Source organism: Sorex fumeus, unplaced genomic scaffold, assembly GCF_029834395.1.
Source record: "Sorex fumeus unplaced genomic scaffold, SorFum_2.1 ptg000109l, whole genome shotgun sequence".
Lineage (NCBI taxonomy): Eukaryota > Metazoa > Chordata > Mammalia > Eulipotyphla > Soricidae > Sorex > Sorex fumeus.
In genome coordinates this window covers 5,245,272-5,269,142 of record NW_026606166.1, presented here as the reverse complement: position 1 = coordinate 5,269,142, position 23,871 = coordinate 5,245,272, and the positions used below count along the sequence as shown (strand labels likewise).

Genomic DNA, 23,871 nt, shown 5'->3' with positions numbered 1-23,871 from the left:
ACGCACAGTAAATTTGCATTTCAAGTTAAATTTAAGCTGGATTTAATAGATCTACTAAATAGGTGTTTTGAATTTGATAGGTCTATAGTAGTTCTTTTTGAGGGACAGGGTGGGGGTTGGGCCACTCCTGGTGGTGCTCAGGGCTTATTTTTGGCTCTGTGTTCAGGGATCACCCAGTGCCGGGGATTGAACTGGCTTGACATGAATAAGGCAGGTGCCTTAGCCTGCTGTACTATCTTTCCGATCCCTATGTAATTCTATAATAATTCTTTAGCAGTTATTCAATCTAGAACCACTACTCAGTATGTTGGTGGTGGTTGTGGTAGTGGTAAGATAAGTTATTAATAAAACATCTTGGGCCACTTATTCTGTGTCAATACTTTGAGGCATACACAAGGCATAAATATATGAACTCTTAATTTTTTGCTCGAGCGGGCCCAGTAACGTCTCCATTGGAGACTTTGTTGTTACTGTGTCTGGCATATCGAATACTCTCGGTAGCTTGCCGGGCTCAAAAAAATTATTGAAGTAGATAAGAAAACTGAAGTTCAGGGGGATTTAATAAAAATCCATAGCAAATAACTGATCTAGCTAAGAACTTGGTTCAGTCAGGTTTTATTAATATGGATTTTTTTTGAAAGCACTAAAAATTTATCTGCTCTATGCCTTCGGGTCAAATTGTACATTTGACAGGTTCTTGGAAGATTAAAAAAAGGTTTATCAGAGTAATACTGGTTTTTAATATTTATATAGGTTTTATGTGTTATTGCCTTTTAAATGAACATCTGTATGCATATTTTACATTATATTTGCTATCGGAATTCTAATTTCCATTTTTAAATGTTTTTAATAATGGCGAATCATGTATCATTTCTAGGCAAAATTGAGTCATTTAAAAGACTTCTCTAAGTCAACCAGTAGAGGGAGCCAGAAAGATTGATAATTGAAATAAGTTTGGAATTCTTAAGTCCACATTATTTGTTTATAAACAATCTTACTTGAAATTACATTACCAATGTTCAAGTGAAATATTTATATCATGTTTTTCATTTGAACTTAAAAGTAAATGTGTATCTAGGTACTGAAAGAAGTCGGGGTCGGGGGAACAAAAGAGAAGGTTATTAGCTTTTTTTGTTTTTGCGCTGTTTTATTTCAAGTTTTCATCAGTCAAGTCCCAAGAAATGCCCAGGTTCCGTTAAACCCCTATGCTTGGTCTACTGCTTTTTTTTTTTGTGCATAACTGGATTCATTCTTCAACATGTGAGATGGAGCAGAATTCCTTCTTGACAGTAGTCCTTGGCTCATTTTGAGAGCTTGTTTGTAAACTGGCAAGGGAGCACAGCCACTTGTGTACCCTCCTCTGAAGAACAGCCTCTATTCTAGAAGATGGTCCTCCTTGACCCAGCATGCAACCTCAAGAGGAAAGTATGCGGGGCGGCGAAGGATGAGGGGGCACTCACCTGGCTAGCCAGGTAAGCCGAGCCAGCCCTCAGGTAGCGGGGTGACATGTTGCAGCTAGAGCCTCACATCCTCTTTTGCTCGTTTTGGACAAGGAAACAGTCATCAAAGGGAAGAACCCAGGGGTTCCCCCCTTGGAATCGGGCCTGTGCTGAGAACTTCCTGCAGGAACATCAGCATCTTCCCCTGAGCCTTCCCCTCCACGCTTGCTTCTGAAGCAGAAAGTAATCCTGTGTGAATATATTGAATAACAGTTCCAGAAAAATAAAAACGCTAGCTTCCACTGCATCGCACTTTCAGGCATTCCGGGTTTGGCTGATAGACCTGTTTCCCCTCCCCCCCACCCCCCCATTGCCAGGCAAGCCCATCTCTGTGAGAAGCCCACTCTGTTCTTGGCAGCCTGAGGGCTGGGAAAGCCGGAATGGGCACAGGAATCCAAGGACTGTCCTGGAAACACTTACCCAACTAGGCAATGAGGTATCCAAGAAATGACATCAGATCTCCCCAGATGTCCATCTGAGGGCTAATCTTACTCTTGACCTTTGCTTCTCCACGTTTCAAGATGCATTCTTGAACAGACTTCAGATTTGGAAATCCCCAGCTCACAGACAGTCCACCAAATGAAGCATTTTCATGGCATGAGAAGTCATTTTGACAAAGATGCCACCAAAATCTTTCTCAGAGCAGACTTGAATGGTCTTGTGTGCCTGGAAACTCTCCCTAACAAACCTTTGGAGTGGACAGGAAAGCCCAAGGAATGGTTCGCTGATGCTTCCACGCCCCGGGGTTTCACTTCCAGCTTCTGAGGACAACTTGGTCCTGCTTCTGTCAGGAGTCATGGAGGAACTATTCTAACTGGGGCTTTGTTCCTTTCCTCTCCTATTTTTTTCCCCAAAAGTGCTTGCTTTGCTGGGGTGGCATTGAAGGCCAGTAAGCCTTCCTCTTTCCCAGAGATCCTCTGGAACCAAATGATCTTTTTCTGACCTCCTGCTCTGCCATCTCTCCAGCACTGCTGCTGTTCAAGTTTCTAACTTTCTGAGCCCTGCCTTCGGGTTCCCAGAGTTTGTTTAAGGATTTTATCAAGTTTAGTTAATAATCAGAACATGGATTTTATGCTCTCCACCATGTTACTCAATTTTTCAATTTTTAGGTGTATCAGTTTCGTTTATCAGGACAGTATTATGTGGTTTCCCCTTTTTGCAATCCCCAGTAGCAGTTAACTTGTCTCCCACCTGGTTCCAGGGCCTACACCACCTTTTTATTTCTGGGTCGTGGTTGCCCCACTTCTGGTAGCAATTTCTGCACCGCTTTAGCTTTTGTGTTGTAATTATTTTGAATTCCAGTGGCTTCAAAATTATACACTTATAGCACAGCGGGTAGGGCGTTTGCCTTGCATGCAGCCGAGCTGCCCAACCCGAGTTCAATTCCTCCGCCCCTCTCAGAGAGCCTGGCAAGCCACCGAGAGTATCTCGCCCGTAACGGCAAAGCCTGGCAAGCTACCCGTGACGTGTTCGATATGCCAAACATAGTAACAACAAGTCTCACAATGGAGACGTTACTGGGCCCGCACGAGCAAATCAATGAACAACGGGAGGACAATGCTACAGTGCTACAATGCTACATTTCCTACTAGCTTTATGTTTAGCTTGTGGGTCTACTATATTTCTGCTCTAGCCTGTGCTCTGCTCTAGAAACCCAGATCAGAAGGCAAAGGGGACAAGCCTGACATGTGTTGTGTCAATAATCCTTTGCAGAGAGCACTTAAGCAAGAAGACTGACCCTAAACTCGGGTTGCTGCCACCAGTTTTTTTTCAGATATGATGGGCGTCACATATGTTAACATTCTCTTGTACAAAATATAACTAAGGAGCGATCCCCAAATCAATAACCTGTGACTATTTGTAGCAGGTTTTTTAAATTTTGATTCTTGAAGAGTCCTTTCTATGCTAGCAAACATTTTCCTTACTTAATGTTTCTTTGCAAAACTAAGGGGAAAAATAGAAAGCTGAAGAAACAAAAAAGTACGTCTTACATTTCATTGTGATCAAATTCTACTAGAGGCTTTCACTGTCATCACTGTCATCCTGTTAATCATCGATTACTCGAGCGGGCGCCAGTAGCGTCTCCATTTGTTCCAGCCCTGAGATTTTAGCATCGTAAACTTTATGCTCTCTCTCTGAGGATGCGGCATGCTAGCTGGGTGTCCTTGGACATAATGGTGACGCGCTTGGTGGGGAATGCACAGAGGCTGGTGTTCTTAAAAAGTGGCCCCAGGTAGGCCTCGCAAGCTCCTGCAGTGCCATGACGGCCAAGCTCTGGGAGCACAGGTCGGTCTTGAAGTCCTGTGAGATCTCGGGCACCAGCCACTGGAACGGCAGCTTGCGGATAAGCAGCTCGGTGGACTTCTGATATCGATGGATCTCACTCAATGCCACAGTGTTAAGCTGGTAGCGGTGAGGCTTCTTCATGCCACCTGTGGCTGGCGCGCTCTTGCTTTAAAAGTATTAATTGTTTTGTGTTTTTTGCTTGTCAAGCAAACATAGAGTGCTTGCTAAATCTGTCCTAACTTGAGATATATATTAACTGTTGGCATTAAAATGTTAAAACTCGGGGGCTGGAGTGATAGCACAGCGGGTAGGGCGTTTGCCTTGCATGCAGCCAACATGACCGACACAGGTTCGATTCCCAGCACCCCATATGGTCCCCTGAGCACCGCCAGGAGCAATTCCTGAGTGCATGAGCCAGGAGTAACCCCTGAGCATCGCCGGGTGTGACCCAAAAAGCAAAAAAAAAAAAAAAAAAGTTAAAACTCACTAAAGGAATAAACTCTGTTTATTAGTATAAGGGGGTTGGAGTAAAGTAAACCTTTCTCAGTTATTATGTTTTGGGGGGAGAAGGGGCCCACCACACCTGGTAGTGCTAGGGGAGCCATGCAGAGCCAGAATCAAATCTAGTGATCTCACATGCAAATCAAATCACACTCCAGCCCTTGGAATATCTCCCCAGCCCTCTGTTTTGACTTCTGTGTTAAAAAATTTTACTCATGATATTTAGACTATTAAAGAACTTTAATTTGAAAACATTTTCCTATAAATATTCTTCAGAAATAAGTTTACATTTTTTCCCAAATAACAAATTTTTAATGTGCTATTAAAACCTTACAGATAGATATAGAGATAGATAGATAGATAGATAGATAGATAGATAGATAGATAGAGCGAGCGAGCTAGTCATGTTTGAGATGCTTTCTAATTTGTTGTGGTTAAATATCCACGTACATGTTTACTTTGGAATTGAATGCGTCTTTTGAGGAAGGGTGTGATATAGTAATATTACAAAACAATTACTTCCCATTAAATTTGAAGAGGCAGTTTCTTATCTGCATTTTTAAGAAACTTTTCTGGGTGCCTGTATAGTTGTAATAGAGGAAGAGAGTACCTCCAGTGTGGAGGGGTGCATAGTGGCATCCGTACCACAGAGTCTGGTACTCAGAGAGTTTTGTGGACGAATGCTGTGGAGGCGCTCTGTCTCCTGTTGTTGGGAAACCTCTGAAGTGACTTGGGAGGCCAGGAGTTTCTCCCAATGATTCAGTTCATGCCAGGGCTCTAGGGTGCTCAGGCCCTGCCCCGCTGGCAGTGTGGGGACCTCCAGAACCAATCCAGTGGTGTTCAGGGAACTTCTAGGGTAGTACCCCTCGACACATCAGGGGCCCCATGACACCAGCGACAGAACCAGGATAACTACAGGGGAGACAGATGGCAAACTCCTGTGCTAGCTCTCAGCCCTACCCACCTTTAATGTTTAAGGACTTTTCTGGGCCATTACCACCTTCATCCTTGAAGACATTAGAGTTTTTGTTATCATCATCATTGTCATTTTTCATCCTTGATACTATTACCTAGAGAACTTCGGTAAAGGAGGTTGAAACCCACTAAGGTTGAAGTCTTCGTCAGGAAAATGATTAATAGGAAATACTTTTATTTTTCCTTTCCTCCACTTGTTGAGTTTTAACTTCCAGATCATACAGTGGAAGCTTGTGGGGATAAAAGATGGAGCATAATTAGAGAAGAGTCAGGAAAAATCAGAAAGGGCAAGAGTCGGAATTTAACGAGAAAGAAGGGGGATATGAGGGTTTTGTCTTGCTTGTTTCTAACCTTCTTTTCCTTTTCTATTACGTAAGTGCTGATTTGCTGTTACATAAGAGGGAGGAATAAATTACCTTTGGACTGAACGGAATGGGGGAACTATTTCTAACTATCATCAATCCAGTGAGCTATGGAACAGTTCTTAATTGTACAGCCTAATCTTCAAGGAATGTTATGCTTCATGAGCTTTGCTTTCTGTTGTTCTGTTTTCAATTGTAGTAGAGCTTGTCTGGGTTTAGTAATGGGGAATGTTGATACTTGTAAGGCAGTAGAACCCTGTTGTACTTTGTTTTAATTAAGTATTTAGGGGAATTTTAAATGTTCAGTATTTTTAAGGAGTTTTCCCTCTGTGAAAACTTTATTTAGTTGCTTCTGGGTTCTTTCTCTTGAAGAGCCTTATTTTAAGAGTAAAGTAAAGTAAAAGTAAAGGCCCTCCCGTTGATCATCGATTTGCTCGAGCGGGCCCAGTAACGTCTCCACTGGAGACTTTGTTGTTACTGTGTCTGGCATATCGAATACTTTCCGTAGCTTGCCGGGCTCTCCGAGAGGGGCGGAGGAATCAAACTCGGGTCGGCCATGTTGGCTGCGTGCAAGGCGAACGCCCTACCGCTGTGCTATCGCTCCAGCCCTATATGATTGTGAAATCCCATTATTGGGGTGCTGTTTTTCTTTTATGGTAAAATCTCAAGACTAGGTCATGCAACTTGTTTAGGTTTCTAGTCTAGGGTGTGATATCTGCTATGTCAAGATAATCTTCAAGCTTACAAATGTTACCAAAGTTGAGCCTTACACATATTTCAAGGCAAGTTAAGATTCAATTGCTTATTGTTTCGAATAAATTCTTGGAAGTGAAAAAAATAACAGTAAGCCCGGATGAATTGTTTTTTGAGGCTTGGTTTTTTTTTTTTTAAGTAACAAAAGGAATCTTGTGGAAAAAAGAGCTGCCTCGGTCCCTAAAGAAGTCTGAAAAGTATTTGACCGGCCTGGGGAACCCTACACTTTACACCTGGTGCTTCCTGACTCCTGCTCCTGGTCTTTCCCAGGGCCCTTCTTCCTTATTATATTCAGTTGTGCTTGTGTTCTTTCAAACATGCCACACTCTTTTCACCGGTTGCTCTCTCTCTGGTTGAAGTTTAACTTCTTTCATGCTCACAGGTTCTTCCTTTTCATTTAGATTTCATCATCCATATCTTCTCAGTACTATCCAGTTGACATCTACTCTTCCAAGGAGGTGGCATTCCTGTACCAACTCCTTCCCTATTTTTGCATGATTGGTCCTTAGTTCTTATGAAAAAGCATACTTGAGGTAGACTAAGCTAACTCTCTCCTGTACCTTAAACTCCATATCATGGTGCTTTTAACTTTAAAAATCTATTCCCTGGCTGCTGGAAGGAATAAGAATCCAGGGATCAATAGTCTATTTCAGGAACTAGTCAGATGCATATCTATTTTTTCCCTTGCCTGGCAACCAAGACCATTTTGACTAACAGCCAACAAAGTATCATCTATTACTAACACTACTTTTTGCAATTTTATTTCTCCACTCCATCTTTTTCTCCTCTAAATATCCCTGAAGCAAAGACCTCAGAGGCAACAATTTGGGCTAATACCTGATTTTGAGCCCCAATTTCGCAAATCTAAGTCCCTGAAAAAGTGCCATTACTTAATTTTAGCCTTACTTTCCTCCTTCTCTCCCATTAGAAGATCAAATACAAACGTAGAACTTTTTATCCTTTAAAAATCTTGCCATAGTGAACCTCCACATTTATGATGTTTAACTTTTTAAGGGTGCCTGGATATTTATATAAGAGATTTAATTTCAGATGAGCAGAAAAATTTGAACAGTTTAAAGAGCGGATAGGGAATGGGCAGATGTCATAGTGGTTATCTTCTCTATTCTTAAGATTCGAAAATCACAAAGGGCTACAAAATGTATGTCTATTTTTCCTAATTTCTGGTGTTTCAAATCTGGTGATATTCTGCTCATCTTTTAGTGGATAGTTTAATTTTTTTCTGTAAGTTGTTTTTCTGATTTTCCTCTAATGAGCTATTTCTATACTTCACACACAGTTATGGTTATACCACCACACTATTATGATTGTTATATGACTGTTTCAATACATACCTGTGTCTTATGCTATGAGAGCAGATGGAGAAAGTCACTGGGTTTCATCCCTATGAATACCTGAGGCCAGGTCTTCTGTCTGCTTTGTTCCCCAGACTCTATCCAGCACCCACATGTAGCGTGCAAGGCAAGTGCTCTACCCTCTGTGCTATCACTCCAGCCCTGACTAACATTTTATATCACTTTACATATAGATGCTCAGTATGCTTTTCTAAGTCTTATGGCAATTTATCTCCTTGATTGTTTCATCTTAAATAGAAATAAACCTAATAACATGAGATTATTTTTCTTTCATATTACCATTTTTATTTGTGACTTGGGTAGAAATTGCCATCAACCATTTTTAAATAGTTCAGCAGTTTTAAGTGTATTTGTGGGTTTTACATTATTGTTCAGCAGAAGTTTTTCATTTTGCTGAAATGAAATGCTGTACCCATCCAATAACAGCTCTTTATTTCCCTCTCCCTTTAGTTTCTGGAAACCGCCAGTCTCTCTTTTCTATGGATTTAACTACTCTAATAGCTCATGTACTAGAACCATAGAATATTTGTCTCTTTGAGTCTAGTTATTTTCACTGACCATATTTTCTTCAAGACTCACCCATGTTGTAGCATTTGACAGAATGTTCTCCCCTTTTACAATGGAATAATACCCCATTTTATGTCCATGCCATATTTTGTTTATTCATTTGTTATCTATGGGCATTTGGGTTGCTGAGTGCTACTGTGAACAGTGGTGTACAAATACCTTTATCGAGACTCTGCCTTTAATTCTTTCAGATACACTTCGTAAAAGGATTGCTAGAGCATATGGTAGTTCTACCTTTAAATTTTTGAGGGTCCTATCTTTTGTCATTCTATTGGATGTAAAGAAGTTATTATGTTAATAGCCTCTCTCTCTCTCTTTCTCTCTCTTGTTGACTATGCTTTTGGTTACATATGAGAAATCGCTGCCAAAAAATAACATCATGAAGCTCTTTTCTTATGTTTTTTTCCCCAAAGCTTTGTGGTTGAATCTTAAGTTAGATTTTAACATCTGAAATTGATTTTTGTATATCAAGTAAGAAAAGGGTCAAACTTCAATTATTAATTGTGTAGATATCCTGTTTAGCAGCATCATTTGTTCGAGACTCTCCTTTCCCCATTGAATGGTCTTAGCATCCCTGTTAAAGATCATTGGCCTATATATAAGAGGGCTTATTTCTGGGTCTCTGTTACTTTTTTGGTTTGTATACCTCTCTTTATGTTAGTAACACAACTGCATTATTATAGCTTTGATTGTGCTTTGTAATTAGAAAACATGAAATCTCCGACTTTGATTTTCTTTTAGAGAATCTGGCAATTTAGGTTGCTATTTTTTTTGATTCAGTATGAGTTTAAGTGTGTATTTTCCTAATTCTGCAAAAAAATGCCATTGGAATTTTTTTTTTTTTATAATTTATTTATTGAATCACTGTGGGAAAAGTTACAGAGCTTTCGGGTTTAGGTCTCAGTCATGTAGATACCGAACACATTTCCCTTTACCAATACTCATTTTTAACCCCGAACCCCAATAGACCCCCACCTCCCACCCCTCCGAATTCTTGTGAGGCAGATGAGTTCTAGTTAATACTCTATCTACTTTGACTAGATAGATTATTTCGATAGAAGATGCACAATTACTGTTTAGAGTTTACGACCCCCCCCCCCCCCCAATCAGACATGCTGAAACAGTGTTGTGAAATGATTTGCTTTCTACAACTTGGTTTAAGAATAAAATGATGTCCGCGCGGTTTTGAATTTCTGCTATTTTACTTATTGACCCTGGAAGAATTTCTATTAAAAGTTAGCTACTTAAGAGATTGGTTTCTGTGCCCTGGAGTCGTGGCCGTGCCGGAGAGCCGCTCGTGGGGGGCAGCTGGCGACCTCGGTGGGGCGTGGGGGACGGCCCACAAAGCCCCCCTTCCCATGAGGTCCCCACCGCTCCCCCGAGCACGGCTCAAACCTGCTTTCCACAAGGTTCCCGTGCGGCCGCCATCTTTCTTTCCCGCCATTGGAATTTTGGTTGAGATTTTGTTGGATATGTAGTTTGCTTTGAGCAATATTAACATTTTAACAATATTGTCTTCTAATATTTGAAAACAGGGCATTTGTATATTTGCTTATGCCTTTCTTTAGTATTTTGTAATTTTTCAGCTGGTAGGTCTTTAAGTTCCTTGGATGGATTTATTCCTAGTTATTGTCTCTATTTTGAAGGTTCAGTGGAGCCTGGGATCTCACAGGCCACTCCTGGTAATGGGGAGCTGGTGAAGGGGGCTGGACATCAGATCCAGCAAGAGCCCAGCAGTGCTTGAGAGACTAAGATGCTTGGAAGTGAGTGAGGGACCTCCTGCTTACTAAGCATGTGCTCTGCCTCTTTGTGCTATCTCCCTGTTCCCTGTTTAGTGTATTTCTTTGTGCTGTTGTACATGGCATTGTTTTCTTAGCTTTGTTTTTGGGTTGTTCACTGGTAATTCGGTGGTATTCAGGATTACTCCTGGCACCATGCTCACAGGGTCACTAGAGGCAGGGACCATATTGTAGTGCCAGGGATAGAAACTGGTCAGCTACATGCGAGTCAAGTGTCTTTACCCCTGTGCTTCCTCTCTGCCCCCTACAATTGATGTTTAAAAGTTTGTCTTTATTCTTTCTTGATTTATTAATCAAGTAAGTTTTTTTTTGGGGGGGCAGTATATAAAATTTATATAGTTTCAAACATATTTCAGCAAGATCATGTCATCTGTAAAGAGATCATTTTACTCTCTTATTTGGATACCTTTTAGTATCTTTTCTTTTTTTGGAGGGGCAATAATTTGGGCCGCATCTAAGCTATGCGTAGGACTTACTCCTGGTTCTCTACTCAGGGATCATTCTTGACAGTACTCTGGGAACCGTATGCGTGGTGCTGGAGCTGAATCAGGGGCATTCATGTGTAAGGCAAGCATATCAGCCTCTTCGACCCCTTTTACTTTTTTTTGACTTATTCTGACTGGGACTTCTAACAATACTATGTTGGATTAAAGTGGTGAAAGCACAGTAAATGTTTTCAGTCTTTGATCAGTGAGTATGTTACCTGTGTCCTTTTCACATATAGTTTTTATTATAATGAGGTTGTTTTCTTCCACTAAGTTTTTCAGTGATTTTTTATCATGAAAGATGCTGACTCTCGTTGTCTGGTGGAACTTCTACATCAGTTGAAGTGTTTTTGTCTTTGATTCTCTTAGCATGGTTTGCTGTGCTGATTGATCTTCATATGTTGAACCAACCCTTATCCCAGGAATACATTCCAGTCATGGGTATAATAAACCTAAGGTGTTGCTGAATTCAGTCTTTTCTTGATTGCTTTGTTAATTTTTGAGACAAATACCACCATAGGCAATAAACTAACAAAGAGGTAACCGCATGCTTCGCGATAGTGATCAAGCAGCATGAGGGAAAGCAGAATCCTGCGGGAAGCTCAAGAGTCAGGAGGAAGCAGGGGAACTGGGTTGTTGAGAGGTGAAGTTCTGAGAAGTCCTCTCTGGAAACAGCATTTGAGTAGACCCTGGATGAAGGAGAAGTGAGGCAGATAGTATGTACAGAGTGGGGAGAGCACAGGTGGGAATTTGCTCTGAGACCTTGGGAAATAGCTAGGAGACTGAGCCCAGGGTGGGGAGGCTGGTACCCGAGAGGCATGCGAAGCCCCACTCCCCATGCAGCCTTAGCACGGAGAGCCCCTTTTATGGCCTTTATACTTCTCTCTTTCTTTTTATTTCCTTTGCCTTTGCTGTCCTATTTCTAGAAAGAATGTGCTTGCTTTGTTCACCAAAGGACAGGCCTGAGTTCTCTCCCAGATTTCCTCTGAAGAAGGGTGGAATAGAGTGGGCAGAGTGTCAGGTCCTGCCAAGAATTCATTGTGATGTTCAATGTGGTTTGGGGGTGGGGGGCGGGGAATCATTGTTTGAAAAGTAATACATTATATAACTATTTTGTAATTGAAATATGGGCCTGCCATTTTAAATTTAAGTTGCGGGGAACTGACTTCTACATGGTGTTCATAACTGCTTATTTTTTTAAAGCTGACAGCATGGTTTGTAATATATTTTATGTCCTTTAAACATACTGGGATGTTTTGCATTCCCATGAAACAATTTTCCCAAATCTGCCTTTTTGGGGAGGAAGTGTGAATTACTCACTTGCTATTGTGGTATCTGGAAGGTGAAAAACACCCTGTATCTTGCGGATGTTTGTTACAGTCCTTGATAATGTAAGGAATGTTGGTTTAAGTGTGTTCTGCATCATAGGGAATGTTAGGGAATTGTCTTTGTTGTCCCCAAATGGAGTTTTGCTTCATTGTCTAGTGTTTCATGTCAGTTTGTTTCCTTCGGTGTTTAATCGGTTTATTTGTTTCTTTCTTAATTCCCTTATTCTAGATAATTTGATTTTCCACTGATAAAATATTTACTTGTCATATCAGGCTGGGTGCTAAACTTGGGAATTAAGAGGACTAAGTTAAATTTAAAATCTGTTGAGAAGTATTCATCATAATGTAATCTATTTACTGTCTTGGCAGTGCTTCTGGCTCTTCTCATTTAACATGTGAGGAGACAGACTGGCAGCAGCTGTAACATGAAACCTGGTGGGATCGGGAACAACAGACAGGCATGCAGGAAAATGCAGAAAATTAGAAAGTGTTACTGTGTGTGTTCCCTTAAATTCAATTGTGACACAACATTCGCCTAAATAGCATTTTATATTCTGTGTCAAGGTTATTATAACTTCAGGCTAGATGATCCCAAGGAAAAAAAAATTGGCTCTAAATACTGTTTAGTGAAATGACTAAATCTGCCTCTTAATAATATTGTCATGTCCCAGGAGTTGTTTTGCTATAATAAGCATGTTTTACAATCTCTTTGCCCCAGTAGACCTGAAATCTATTACTCAGAGGCCAAGCATGCATTGGCAGTGTATTCTTAGCTGCTCCTCTCTGCCACTCAGCTGTCAAATCCTATGGAATCTAAAATAAAACCTGGCCAATGGGAGACAGGCAGCGCCGTGTTCACTGGACGATTCCGACGTGGACACTCGCTCGGGCACGGCGGCGGAGTTCAGGCAGCAGGATGCAGAGCATTGCTGGAGTTTTCAGTGGGCTCCCTGACAGGCACCGCTTTGAAAGACTCCGCTGAAGAATAAGAACTAGTAGGAGTTACATTACCTGGCTTGTGGCTGCTCCTAATGACGTTGCTGCACTACAAGGAAGATCATTTTCAAGCGTGATGAAGTCAGAGAAGGATCCTGAAGAGGAAGAAAATATCGTTAGCGATCGGAGCCAGGGGTAGCCAGCATGAAGCCTGTAGAGCCGGCAGAGGTGTAGAGGCGACAGTCGCTTGTTAGGAGTTTGTCTGAGGCTCGCTTTGTGAGCTGCAAGAGATTTGTAATCCAATGCGAAGTAGTCTGCTGTTAGCAACCAGAAACTGAAGCCTGTCTATGATGAACTGTTGGTTTTCATGTGCTCCTAAGAACAGAGTAGGTATCCCTGCAGTCCAGGCTAGCAAAAGATTCTTGCTTAGCCTTTCTGAACTCTTGATTTTCTTTTTTTAAAAGGTACCACTGTCTTAACTAACTTTTATTTCAGTCTTAGTCTTTCTGATTCAGTTCATTAGTACATTGGAGTTAGTGACAGAAAACAGAAGTTCTTGTTTCATTTTCTGGGTTTACAGTACGCATCCTGGAATCTTCATAATTGAGCAGTTTGTTTTGTTTTGTTTTGTTTTTTTTTCTGTTAACTGACACTGGACTAAACAGAAAATGGTGCTTGGTGAAATAGGGCTGAAAAAAAATACATGATAATGAAGCATTAATCATCTCCGGTAATCTTTGTGAAAGCATTATTGCTAGATTTTACATTTTTAGTATTTTGAATGGTTCATTTCTCTGCCACCAATTGGTAAGTGAAATTGAGGCTTTTAACTACAATAAACTGATCAGTCTAGAGCAAGGACTTTGTGCTAACCACGACTTAATCCCTTTGGCAATTGGAAACAGTCTCCTCTGCTTACTTCTACGACCACTCCCCAGTCTAGAGGAAGTTTTTGTTTTAAAACGTAGGAAAGGAGATGCCTAACATCTAGTTCTGTTCAGACCTTGAGCCCGTAAGTCAGGCTGCTCCCTAACTTAAAAGGGGCAATTTGAGTTTCTGAAGTTTGAAGTACCCCTCCAAATTTACTGAATTTAGAAATCATTCTAAAGTCTTGTTTTGGTACCTGAGCCAGATTCTGTTGAAAGAGTAAATTTCAGGATTGAGTTAAAATTTTTAATGTAGTTATGTTTTCTTTTTTATTTTTATATTCATTGTTTACTTCAGCTATTCTAGTGAGTCTGTTGCTTTTATTTAGTTAGAAAACTGGGGAAGAGGAATTGAGGGGAAGGTTTCAGAAGGGTTACTAGATACAATATTGATCAAACATTTAGAGGCTATACTTCTTATAAGTATAAATTCCTAGGAGGAATTTGTTGTATTTGTGGGCATAGGATTTGCTTTGTAAATTAAGTGGAAAATAAAAGCTTATTTTGTTGCTCTAGAGATAATAATGGTTGTAGCACAGAATTTTACAATAACTTTAGAATGAAATCTTCTGAAAGGCTAAAACCTTAATGCCTGAATACCTGTTTCCCTTGCTATCTGAAAATAGAACAGTTTCATTTGGTATGATTTGGTAGGTTTTTGGGATCTGGGAATGCAATTAGCCAATCATTTAAATGAAAAAAAAAAATGTAGACTATTCCCAGACCCTCAAAATAACCTTACAATATGTGCCAAATAGGAACATTCTGCTTTTGGATAGTGGTGTAAACCTGTGATATGTATTTTTGTCTTGCATTATGGAGTTTCTGCTTGCTAAGGAAAAGATTCACGTTATTTACTTAAGAATGTCTTGAATACATTTTCTTCAATGAAAGCTAAATATGATCTTAATACAACTAAAACATTATGTGATAAATCTTACCTAAAATGCCTTTTATCCTTTTATATATACAAATATTGAATTTTTATTAAAATAAAAATACTTTTATCAAACATAATATCTGTTGAATGTAAAAGAGGAAGAAGAAAAGTGAAAGTAAGACTATTACTTTTAGGATTTTAAGTATCTAGGATTTTAAGTATATTTTAATATTTTAGAACCCTTTCTAGTTTTTTTCTAAGTGAAACTACATTTCTGTTCTAGTATATAATCACTTGAACTGTTTTCTCTGTTGGGTATATGTGTGTATATAATGTGTCCAACAGTGGATTTTGAAAAACAAATGTATTTCCAACAGTGCCTTTTGAACAAGTGCTGTGGTAGAAAGGAGTGACAATGTGTACCAAATACCATTGCATCCGAGGATCTTGAGATATATGTAGCCAGAACCAAATCTGACATTGTAAGTTAGAGTATAGGAAAAGTAACAGTGATTGTAGAAGTCATAAGTGAGAACTTGTGGCTGGGCATTTAGTGACTTGGATCATTTAATATCTCCAGTGCCTTAACTTTTCTAATCTGTAGAAGCAGAGTGATACTCCTCACCACCACCCCCCCCCCCCCACACACACACACTTCCCCTCCTGCGACCCCAAAAGCCTTGTCAAAGCAATTTGTACCTGGGTAGATGTTCAGTAATTATTTTCCTTTCATTGCTTTGAAGGAGAAAGAAAGAGAGAGTGAAAGAGAGGAGTGAGAAAGAGAGAAAGAAAGAGCAGAGAACACAAGAAACCTTGCTTTTTCTCAAAATACTATTTAGAAATGATGTCTGTGCCAAAGATGTAGTACAGTGGGTGAAGCATGCTTGCTTTTGCTCATAGCTGACCCCAGCCTGAGTTCCTGGTACTGAGTACGATCCTCCCAGGAATGACCCTTGAGCCAGGGGTCACTGTAAGCCCTGAGCATGGCCGGTGAAATGCCCTCCCCCCCAGAGTAATTTCTCTATAGTCTGTGTTCTGGAAAGGGGTCCTAACTCCGTTACTCCTGTGAAGCCAGCACCGTGGGAGGAGGAAGCGCGGGATGCAGCAGGAAATTGAGTGACATGTCCAGAGCACTTGCTGCTTTCCCTTCTGCCTTCTTTCTTTACAAAGTCTTACAAACATAGCCTCGTGGTATGTCATGATTGCCTTTTCTTTTTCCTTTCTCACAGCAGGTAGCAGACTGGAACAAATATGATGACCGATTGATGAAAGCAGCAGAAAGGGGAGATGTAGAAAAAGTTTCCTCAATCCTTGCTAAAAAGGGGGTCAGTCCAAGCAAACTAGATGTGGAAGGCAGATCTGCGTAAGTATTCCTCACGCATGGCGGGTCTCTGCAGGGAATTGGGGCGAACCTTGTCAAACAAATCACATTTGTGAATTGTGCTTATTGACTGCTTAATTAAAAAAAAAATCCTTATCAAAACTCACTGCATGTAGTCTCCCAAATGTCACTATCCAACATTTTGGACTAGCGATTGTTCCATTTGAATTGTTTTCGAATCAGAGTGTAAAAAGTACCCCCCAGCAGTCCCATTGTTAGGCCCTGGAGCAAAAATACAGCCTGGGTCTCTGGGGTGCACATTTGTTTATATGCTCTGTACGGCCCCTTCTGTTTGGTTCCCGCAATCACTCTCAAATGGAAGAAGGAAGTTGACGGAGGTTAATAACTTAGTCTCATCTCTTGAAGAGACACCTGGACACCAGGTGTAATGTGAATCCAAGTCTTTTCTTGGAAGAGTTCTTTCAGTCGTCTTTTCTCTCTGGCCCTCATTCACTTTTGCAGTTGGCGGTTTCTTCAATCTGAGACTGTTTAGAGCTAAAAGGGTGGCAGAATAACTAGTATTGGAATTGGACCAGGTGATCCAATCTTTTAGGGTTTTTTTAAAAAATTTTTTGTGTGTGTGTTTTTTCCTGAGGACTAGCTTGCTTGTTCATATGCAAATGAGCCAGATAGCTTTCACCCACCCTTGCCCTATCTTCATCACTTTCCTTCTTGTTGAAGGTAGGGAGTAGTTGGGTTAAAGGTCCTCTGGGTTCTGGTACTACTCTACAATTAGAGCTATTGAAATCTTCCCTGGGAAACCTTCCAAAGTTAGAGGTGAAAAGTCTCATTTCCTAAAATTCCTCAGTCTTACGCTTGTATGAGTTTACTTAGAATGTTCTAACTGGAAACTAGATACTGATTATAGAAATAAATGTTAGGAAGTGAATATTTAATGCTTTAAGTGGGCCACTCTCTTGGAATATTTAGATATTAAAACATAGTAAAAATAGCAAAAATAGGACTTAAAATGAAGTAGTTTTGAGAGTAATAAAGTTAGAAAGCTCCAACTTTTTAAAATATTACTTTAATGTTATCAAGAAGGCAAATTGATAACCTCAGAAGCTTGGTTTATTTTGAGTCCTAGCCCTATTTTTATTAAATTTAAAGCTGTATTTAGGGTGAATCCAAAAGTAACCTTGTTTTTCCTGTGTCTTCCCCTTCTCCCACAAATGCCAAGACATTGAAAGGTGAGGGGGGTCAAATGATAAAAGGAATCTTTGGGTTGATTATCTTTAGTGAACTATTATTTCTTTGCAGTTTTTTAAAAAAATTTATTTTTTATTCTTTCTATTTTTATAAAGTAGTTCACAATATTTCATTACATTTAATACTCGAACACTAATCCCACCACCAATCCACCTTCCTACCACCATATTTTGGATGTTTCCATCCCGAATCCCCACCCCATCCCCGCAGAACTGAAAATAATTAAAGCAAAACCGAAATAATTCATTTTATATTGTTTGTTATGAATGAACCACTGAAAATGATTCAAAAAATTTCCTTAGAGAAAATTTTTATGTGATGAATGTTGTATTTCACGCGGGGCCATTAAGTCCTTCTATAAGAGATTTAACAACTAAACGTTGTTAAAGATTGAACCTTGTATACTTTTATATAGAACCATTATTTGTTCAGTTCTTCCCAACATGCTTTGAATTTTGAGTCACTTTTTCCCCCAATTAACAGAGTTACAAAAACCGTGTGTAATTTGATGAACTTTGAACTATAGTTTGTCAAACATTTTAGTAGCATTAGTCTGTGAGGTTTTCACCCTAAAAAGTATAATTTTTCTGAGATTCATTGTATAAAGTATTTTGCATCTGCAAACTGTACTCATCCATAAATAAAATATTTTTCATTTAGTCACAAATACATCTTCGGTATTATCTTTAATTACAGAAATGGTTATCTGTATGTCTGTTTCTATTTTTGAAATAAAAGTAAACGTGATAAGTACTTCTTTAAAAAAAATTTTTTTTTATTAGTGAAACACCATGAGGCACAGTTACAACTGTCTACAGACTTACAAACTTTTGTGCTTGGGTTTCAGTTATACAATGATTGAGCACCCATCCCTCCACCAGTGCCCATTTTCCACCACCAATAATCCCAGTAGCCCTCCCACCCCCCCCCACTCCATCCCCCCACCCCGCCCCACCTTTGTGTCAGGGCATTCCCTTTTGCTCTCTCTTTCCTTTAGGGTGTTGTGGTTTGCAATAGAGATATTGAGTGGCCATTGTGTACGGTCTATAGTCTACTTTCAGCACGCATCTCGCATCCCGAGCAAATCCTCCAAACACCCTTTACTTGGTATTCCCTTCTCTATCTGAGCTGCCTTTCCCCCCCAGCATGTGCTGCCAGCTTCCGAGCCGAGCCGTGGAGCAGACCTCCTGGTACTTTTCTGAACTGTTCTTGGGTGTTCATCTCCCATTCTGTTACTTTATATTCCCCAGATGAGTACAATCTTTCTATGTCTATCCCTCTCTTTCTGGCTCATTTCATAAAAGTGATAAGTACTTCTTATCTCAGTCCTGTTTCAAAAATGAATTCTTCAGAGCCTAGCTGTAATTTCTATAAGGATCTGTTTTCACATTCATTGCTTTCCTTGAGTATGGCCCTTTGCTGACAAAAATGGGGTGATTCACAGGGAGACCTGGATGCCTTCCCTCTCAGTTGGTCAGAAGTACTCTTCAGTTCCCAACTGTTTTCTTGGAATCAGATGGTCCAGGCATAAAGTAGCTGGTTAGAGAGGTAGCTCTCTAAGCCTCAGATTCTGGCATCACGGACTTTTCACCATTTGTTAGCTCACTGGTTTCTTCAAGCATATGTCTTATATTTTCTGTAGCTCTTTGACTTGTCCTCAGAGGTAGGGAGTTTCCAGATTACCTAGATCACTGTGATTGAAGCAAACCTTGCATGATTTAAGGCTGACTGTTAAAATTACATGATTGCTTCCATAAAGCCCTTTTCCTTTCTAGCTCTCTGAATACATGACTAATTGGCTTGTCTTCTTTCTGGATCCACCTTACTGCCCTGAGCAAGCAGCATTAGGGAGTGTGGATGTGCTGTGATGTTTGCCCTTAGTGCAGGATCAGTGTGCTATTGATATTTTTTCAAGAACTCTATCAATTTTTCTGAGCCAAGAAATAAAAATAAAGCAAAACAAAAACCAGCAGGTATCTCCAAGATTGTTGGGCGATGAAAAGTCTCTGCTTAAGTAAAGTTGTCATTGCCATGGAGTGTGGCCCATCGCATAGTGTGATTTCCCACTGAAGTGTCAGATATTATTCGATACTCTCAGCCTTATAGTAGTTTAATTCTACTATAAAGAGAACATATCCGTCTTATGACACTATATCCCTTTTATCAGAGCACCTTTTTCTGATTCAAATGATACACAAATCTGTTTTGTCTAACTTGGTGCTTGGTCCTTCTTTTCCTTTATACCTGTCATAGTTCCAATAAAGAGGCATGGCTGAATGTTGTAATGAGAATAAATTTGAAAGTCATTTCCTGATATTGTCTCTAATCATTTATTTATTTATTTTTTCTTTTTGGGTCACACCCGGCGATGCACAGGGGTTACTCCTGGTTCTGCACTCAGGAGTTACTCCTGGCGGTGCTCAGGGGACCTTATGGGATGCTGGGAATCGAACCCGGGTCAGCCGCATGCAAGGCAAATGCCCTACCCTCTGTGCTATCTCTCCTGCCCCCCTAATCATTTATTAAATATTTGTAAGTCATATGGTATAGCAACATTACATATATAAAACAGTAATATTGGTTAAAACAAAGAGATAGTGTAGCAGGCAGGGCACTTGCTTTGCATGTACCTGACCTAGGTTTGATTCCTGCAACCCAGTATGGTTCCCCAGGAGTAACTGAGCACAGAGCCAGGAGTATGCCCTGAGTAGAGCCAGCTGTTGCCCCAAACCCACATAAATAAGTCTATACTTTGTTATTTATTTTAAACAAAAGACAAAGTAAATAATAAACAAGAATAAACTGTTTTTTAAAAATGTGTAGACCTAATGTCTGCTACACTTTTGGTTCTGGGGATATAATAGGAAGGAAGCCAGACCAAAACTTCTGCTTTCTTTGAATTTATAGTTGAGTGGGAAGAGATAGATAAACCACAGTGAAAATTAATCTTGAATTCATATATGATGTAAGAAAATGTGAAGTTCTATGTAGGATAATAAGGGCAAATAATTTAAGACACAGATGGTGGACTTGGGATGTTTTAGGGGATGGGAAAAGGTAGACTGTAAATGATGTGGTCTACAAAGAGTGACCGGTGCTGAGAACGTGGCCCAGAGCATGTATGTACCCGGGCACCTGCTTTGTGCTCACACTTTTCACATTCCCTGGCAGGACTGTTTATTGTGCTAGATTAGGGCTTCAGTTCTTTTTCTTTTTCTTTTTCTTTTTTAAATAATGTGGAGCGATAGCACTATGGTAGGGTGTTTGCCTTTCACGCAGCCAGCCCGGCCAAGCCGGGTTCGATTCTTCCGCCTCTCTCAGAGAGGTTGGCAAGCTACTGAGAGTATTCAATATGCCAAACACAGTAACAAGAAGTCTCACAATGGAGACGTTACTGGGCCTGCTCGAGCAAATCGATGAACAACAGGAGGACAGTGTTTGTTTGTTTGTTTGTTTGTTTTGTAAATAATGTAGGAGTACTGCTATTTATTCAGCCATTGATTAAGATAATTGAATTGGGTCTGAACTCCATATTACTTTTCTTAAAAAATTTTTTTAAATTGGGTATCCATGAGATAGACCATTACAAAACTGTTCATAATTAGGCTTGGGCTTCAGTCATACAATGACCCAGCACCCATCCCTCCACCAGTGTACATCTCCCACCACCAATGTCCCCATTTCCCCACCACCATCCCCCTCCCCCCACTCCCACTTTCCTTCTTGCTCTCTCTATCCTTTTCCTTGAATGAATTATGGTTTGCAGTATAGGTGCTAAGGGGTCATGGTGTTTGTTCAGGGCATTCAGTATTTTTATTGGGACTGTAAGCTGAAGTGGCAGCTTTGGGGTATGAATGCGACTTCCAAGGCTTCTGGAAGTACAAGGAGGTGGAGGGAGGTAGCCCATCCCAACCCTGAGAAAGCCTGGAGATTTCAGTTACAAAACCCACATATCCAAATTTTCAGCAGATTATATCTTGGTGAGGTCCGTCCTGAGATGGTGGAGTCAGGCCGGGGATATGGCAGCGATTTTGTATTGTGAAAGCAAGTGACTGCCATGGACTCTGCTTGGGTGGGCAGAGGCCATCCCAACCCCCTCTGATCTACCCCAGTCTGTTCATCCCTGTGCGGGTCTGAAAGTAACTGTGGCTTTTGATCTCTTTCAAGATTTATCTATGGGTATCTGAAATAAGACCAATAAGTGAACTTGTATAGTTGAGCCAGAGGTGGTTTGTGTGCATGGCTCCCACATATCTATCTTTTGGCCATTTAGTTTCTTGGTAAACTTGATCCTAAATTGTTGGGGTCTAGCCAAAAGCACAGCAGCAAGGAGCAATTTTGGGGTGTCAGGAAGCCTTAAGAAGCCATCAGGCTGCCGATGCACTTGCCCTGCAGGTAGAGGTTGACTGTTGGTGACACCATACCGCCATTCAGCTCTTTTTCAACCCAAGTTCATTTTTCTTTGTCATCAAGTTCTGCTGTAGTTGCCAGTTTGGATTTGGTAGAGTATAATCTATTTCAGATTTTATTGCACACAAAATATTTCTGTGTTGTACATAAGTAATTTGGTGATTAAATATGGGATATCTTATTATCTTTATCTCAAATGCTTGATGGTTTACATTTCTTTATTTGCCTTATTACAAACTTGCCTTATTATACATGTGTCAGGGAGGAAAACTTTTTCCTTCTTCCCTTCTAAGTTGTTGGCTTAACGGTTAAGTTAATGTAAAACAGGTTAGTAGGAATAAATCAAATTTCATACATACCAGAGTATGAAAGAAGGGAGACCCAGAGACAGGCCATTGGAAAAGGAAGAATTGGAATTTAGTGGCTCAAAGGGGCAGGAGAGAGGCAGTTCACAGCATGAGAATAGCAAATGTTTGGTATGTGTGCCGCGCCGTGCAATCACCCGTTATCTTTGGTATTTGCTCTTCCCTGGTGCAGACACCTAATATTTTTTGGGGGGTGGGGGCAGGGGTGGTGAGGGTTTGGCCCCATACCCTGCATAGCTCAGGGACTATTCCTGGCTCTGTACTTTATTAGAAGAATGACCCATGGTGTTGCATGGGGACCATATGTGGTGACGGGGATTCAAACTGAGGTCCCCAGAATGCAAGACACATGCCTTCCCCCCTGTACTCTGTCTGGTACAGGCACATACCTCATTCTTCTAGGCAATATTGAGGAGAGGTAAACAATCCTTCCTGAATCTGTTGTACCTTGACTATCTTTAGCTAGAAATAATGCACATGCCGTAGTGGCATATTTGGGGGTCACATGTTCAGCTCCCATTCAACTGTCTGTGTGACCTTAGCTTGTCTTGTTCATCCATTAGTAAAAATAAGAATTAGTTTATAGTTGAATTGATTAACTGGGAAGAAGTTGACTACAGTTATTTTATTGAGGAGGGCGGTTCAAGAGTAGCTAAGTTTTTTTCAAGAGCCTTTAAATGCCAGGTTTAATTTGTTGATTTCAAGAGGAGATGGGTAAGTATTTTGGTATGATTTTGACTTTTATCATTCTCCTGTAACTTGCTTTTGTTAGTATGTGGAAATTTTAGTTTATTTGAAACTAAGCCAAATAATCTGATGGAAAAATTGCAGTGCATTTATTAAGTTTCAAGTACCAGTGCCTATGCTATTGATATAATAGAATTAGTGATAATAGTTTTAAAATTTATTATTAATGGGGCTTATTAAATTATTATTAAGACTTTTATTTTGCTTTTTGGGTCACACCTGGTGATGCACAGGGGTTACTCCTGGCTCTGCACTCAGGAGTTACTCCTGGTGGTGCTCAGGGGAGACCATATGGGATGCTGGGAATCGAACCTGGGTCAGCCGTGTGCAAGGCAAACGCCCTACCTGCTGTGCTATTTCTCCAGCCCCTATGAGGACTTTTGAACATAGTAATATTCTTTTGGTCCCAAGGAGTTATTTTCAGAAAGCATTGACTTTATATAAAATTGGATCAAATGAATTTTTCAGTAATACAAACTATATGTGATGTATCATTTGATCTGCTAGATATATATGTGGGTAGACATGTGTATGTGTGTTTCTCTTTTTTTTCTCATATCAAAGATATAAATAGGTTAGAGAGAGAGAGAGAGAGAGAGTGTTTTGAATAAATGTTCAGTTGTCCTTTGTTAGTTTCCGTGGCATAACAAATACTTTCTTTTTATTTAGCTTCCATGTTGTGGCCTCAAAGGGGAATCTCGAGTGTCTGAATGCCATTCTCATACATGGAGTTGATATTACAAGCAGTGACACTGCAGGTATGTTTGCAGACATCGTCACTTATAAAGTGGTAGGGGATACACGCCTCATCAATTTATTTATTCACCCGAGAACAAGAGAATGTACAGAATATAATTGCTGCTTTCTGGCAGAAAGTGCTTCTTGTGAAGTCAAATCATGGTTTAAGTTTTTGAGTTAGAGCACTAAAGATTAGAGGCTGTGATAGTCTGATAAAACTCATATGTTTCACCATCCAAGAGAGAAATACATATAATGAGTACAAGTCAGAAAAAAAAGAATTTGATTAAAAAAAGAGTATTCTCTGCCAATCCTCCTTCACTACAGAGTTAGTCTTTCGGGAATCTCTTT

The 23,871-nt window shown here is 40.2% G+C and overlaps 1 protein-coding gene across 6 annotated transcripts in view; it reads left to right on the top strand.

The window, feature by feature from the left end:
• Positions 1-23,871, top strand: part of UACA (uveal autoantigen with coiled-coil domains and ankyrin repeats) — a 90,887-nt gene that overhangs the window by 27,629 nt on the left and 39,387 nt on the right. For 3 of the 6 annotated variants that reach the window (XM_056134930.1, XM_056134929.1, XM_056134926.1), the window contains exons 2-3: positions 15,900-16,033; positions 23,452-23,540. In XM_056134930.1, the coding sequence (XP_055990905.1) occupies positions 15,900-16,033; positions 23,452-23,540 (223 nt within the window). Of the gene's footprint in view, positions 1-12,926; positions 13,251-15,899; positions 16,034-23,451; positions 23,541-23,871 lie in introns of those variants that run through there. The other 3 variants (XM_056134928.1, XM_056134931.1, XM_056134927.1) reach the window with 3 other exon arrangements.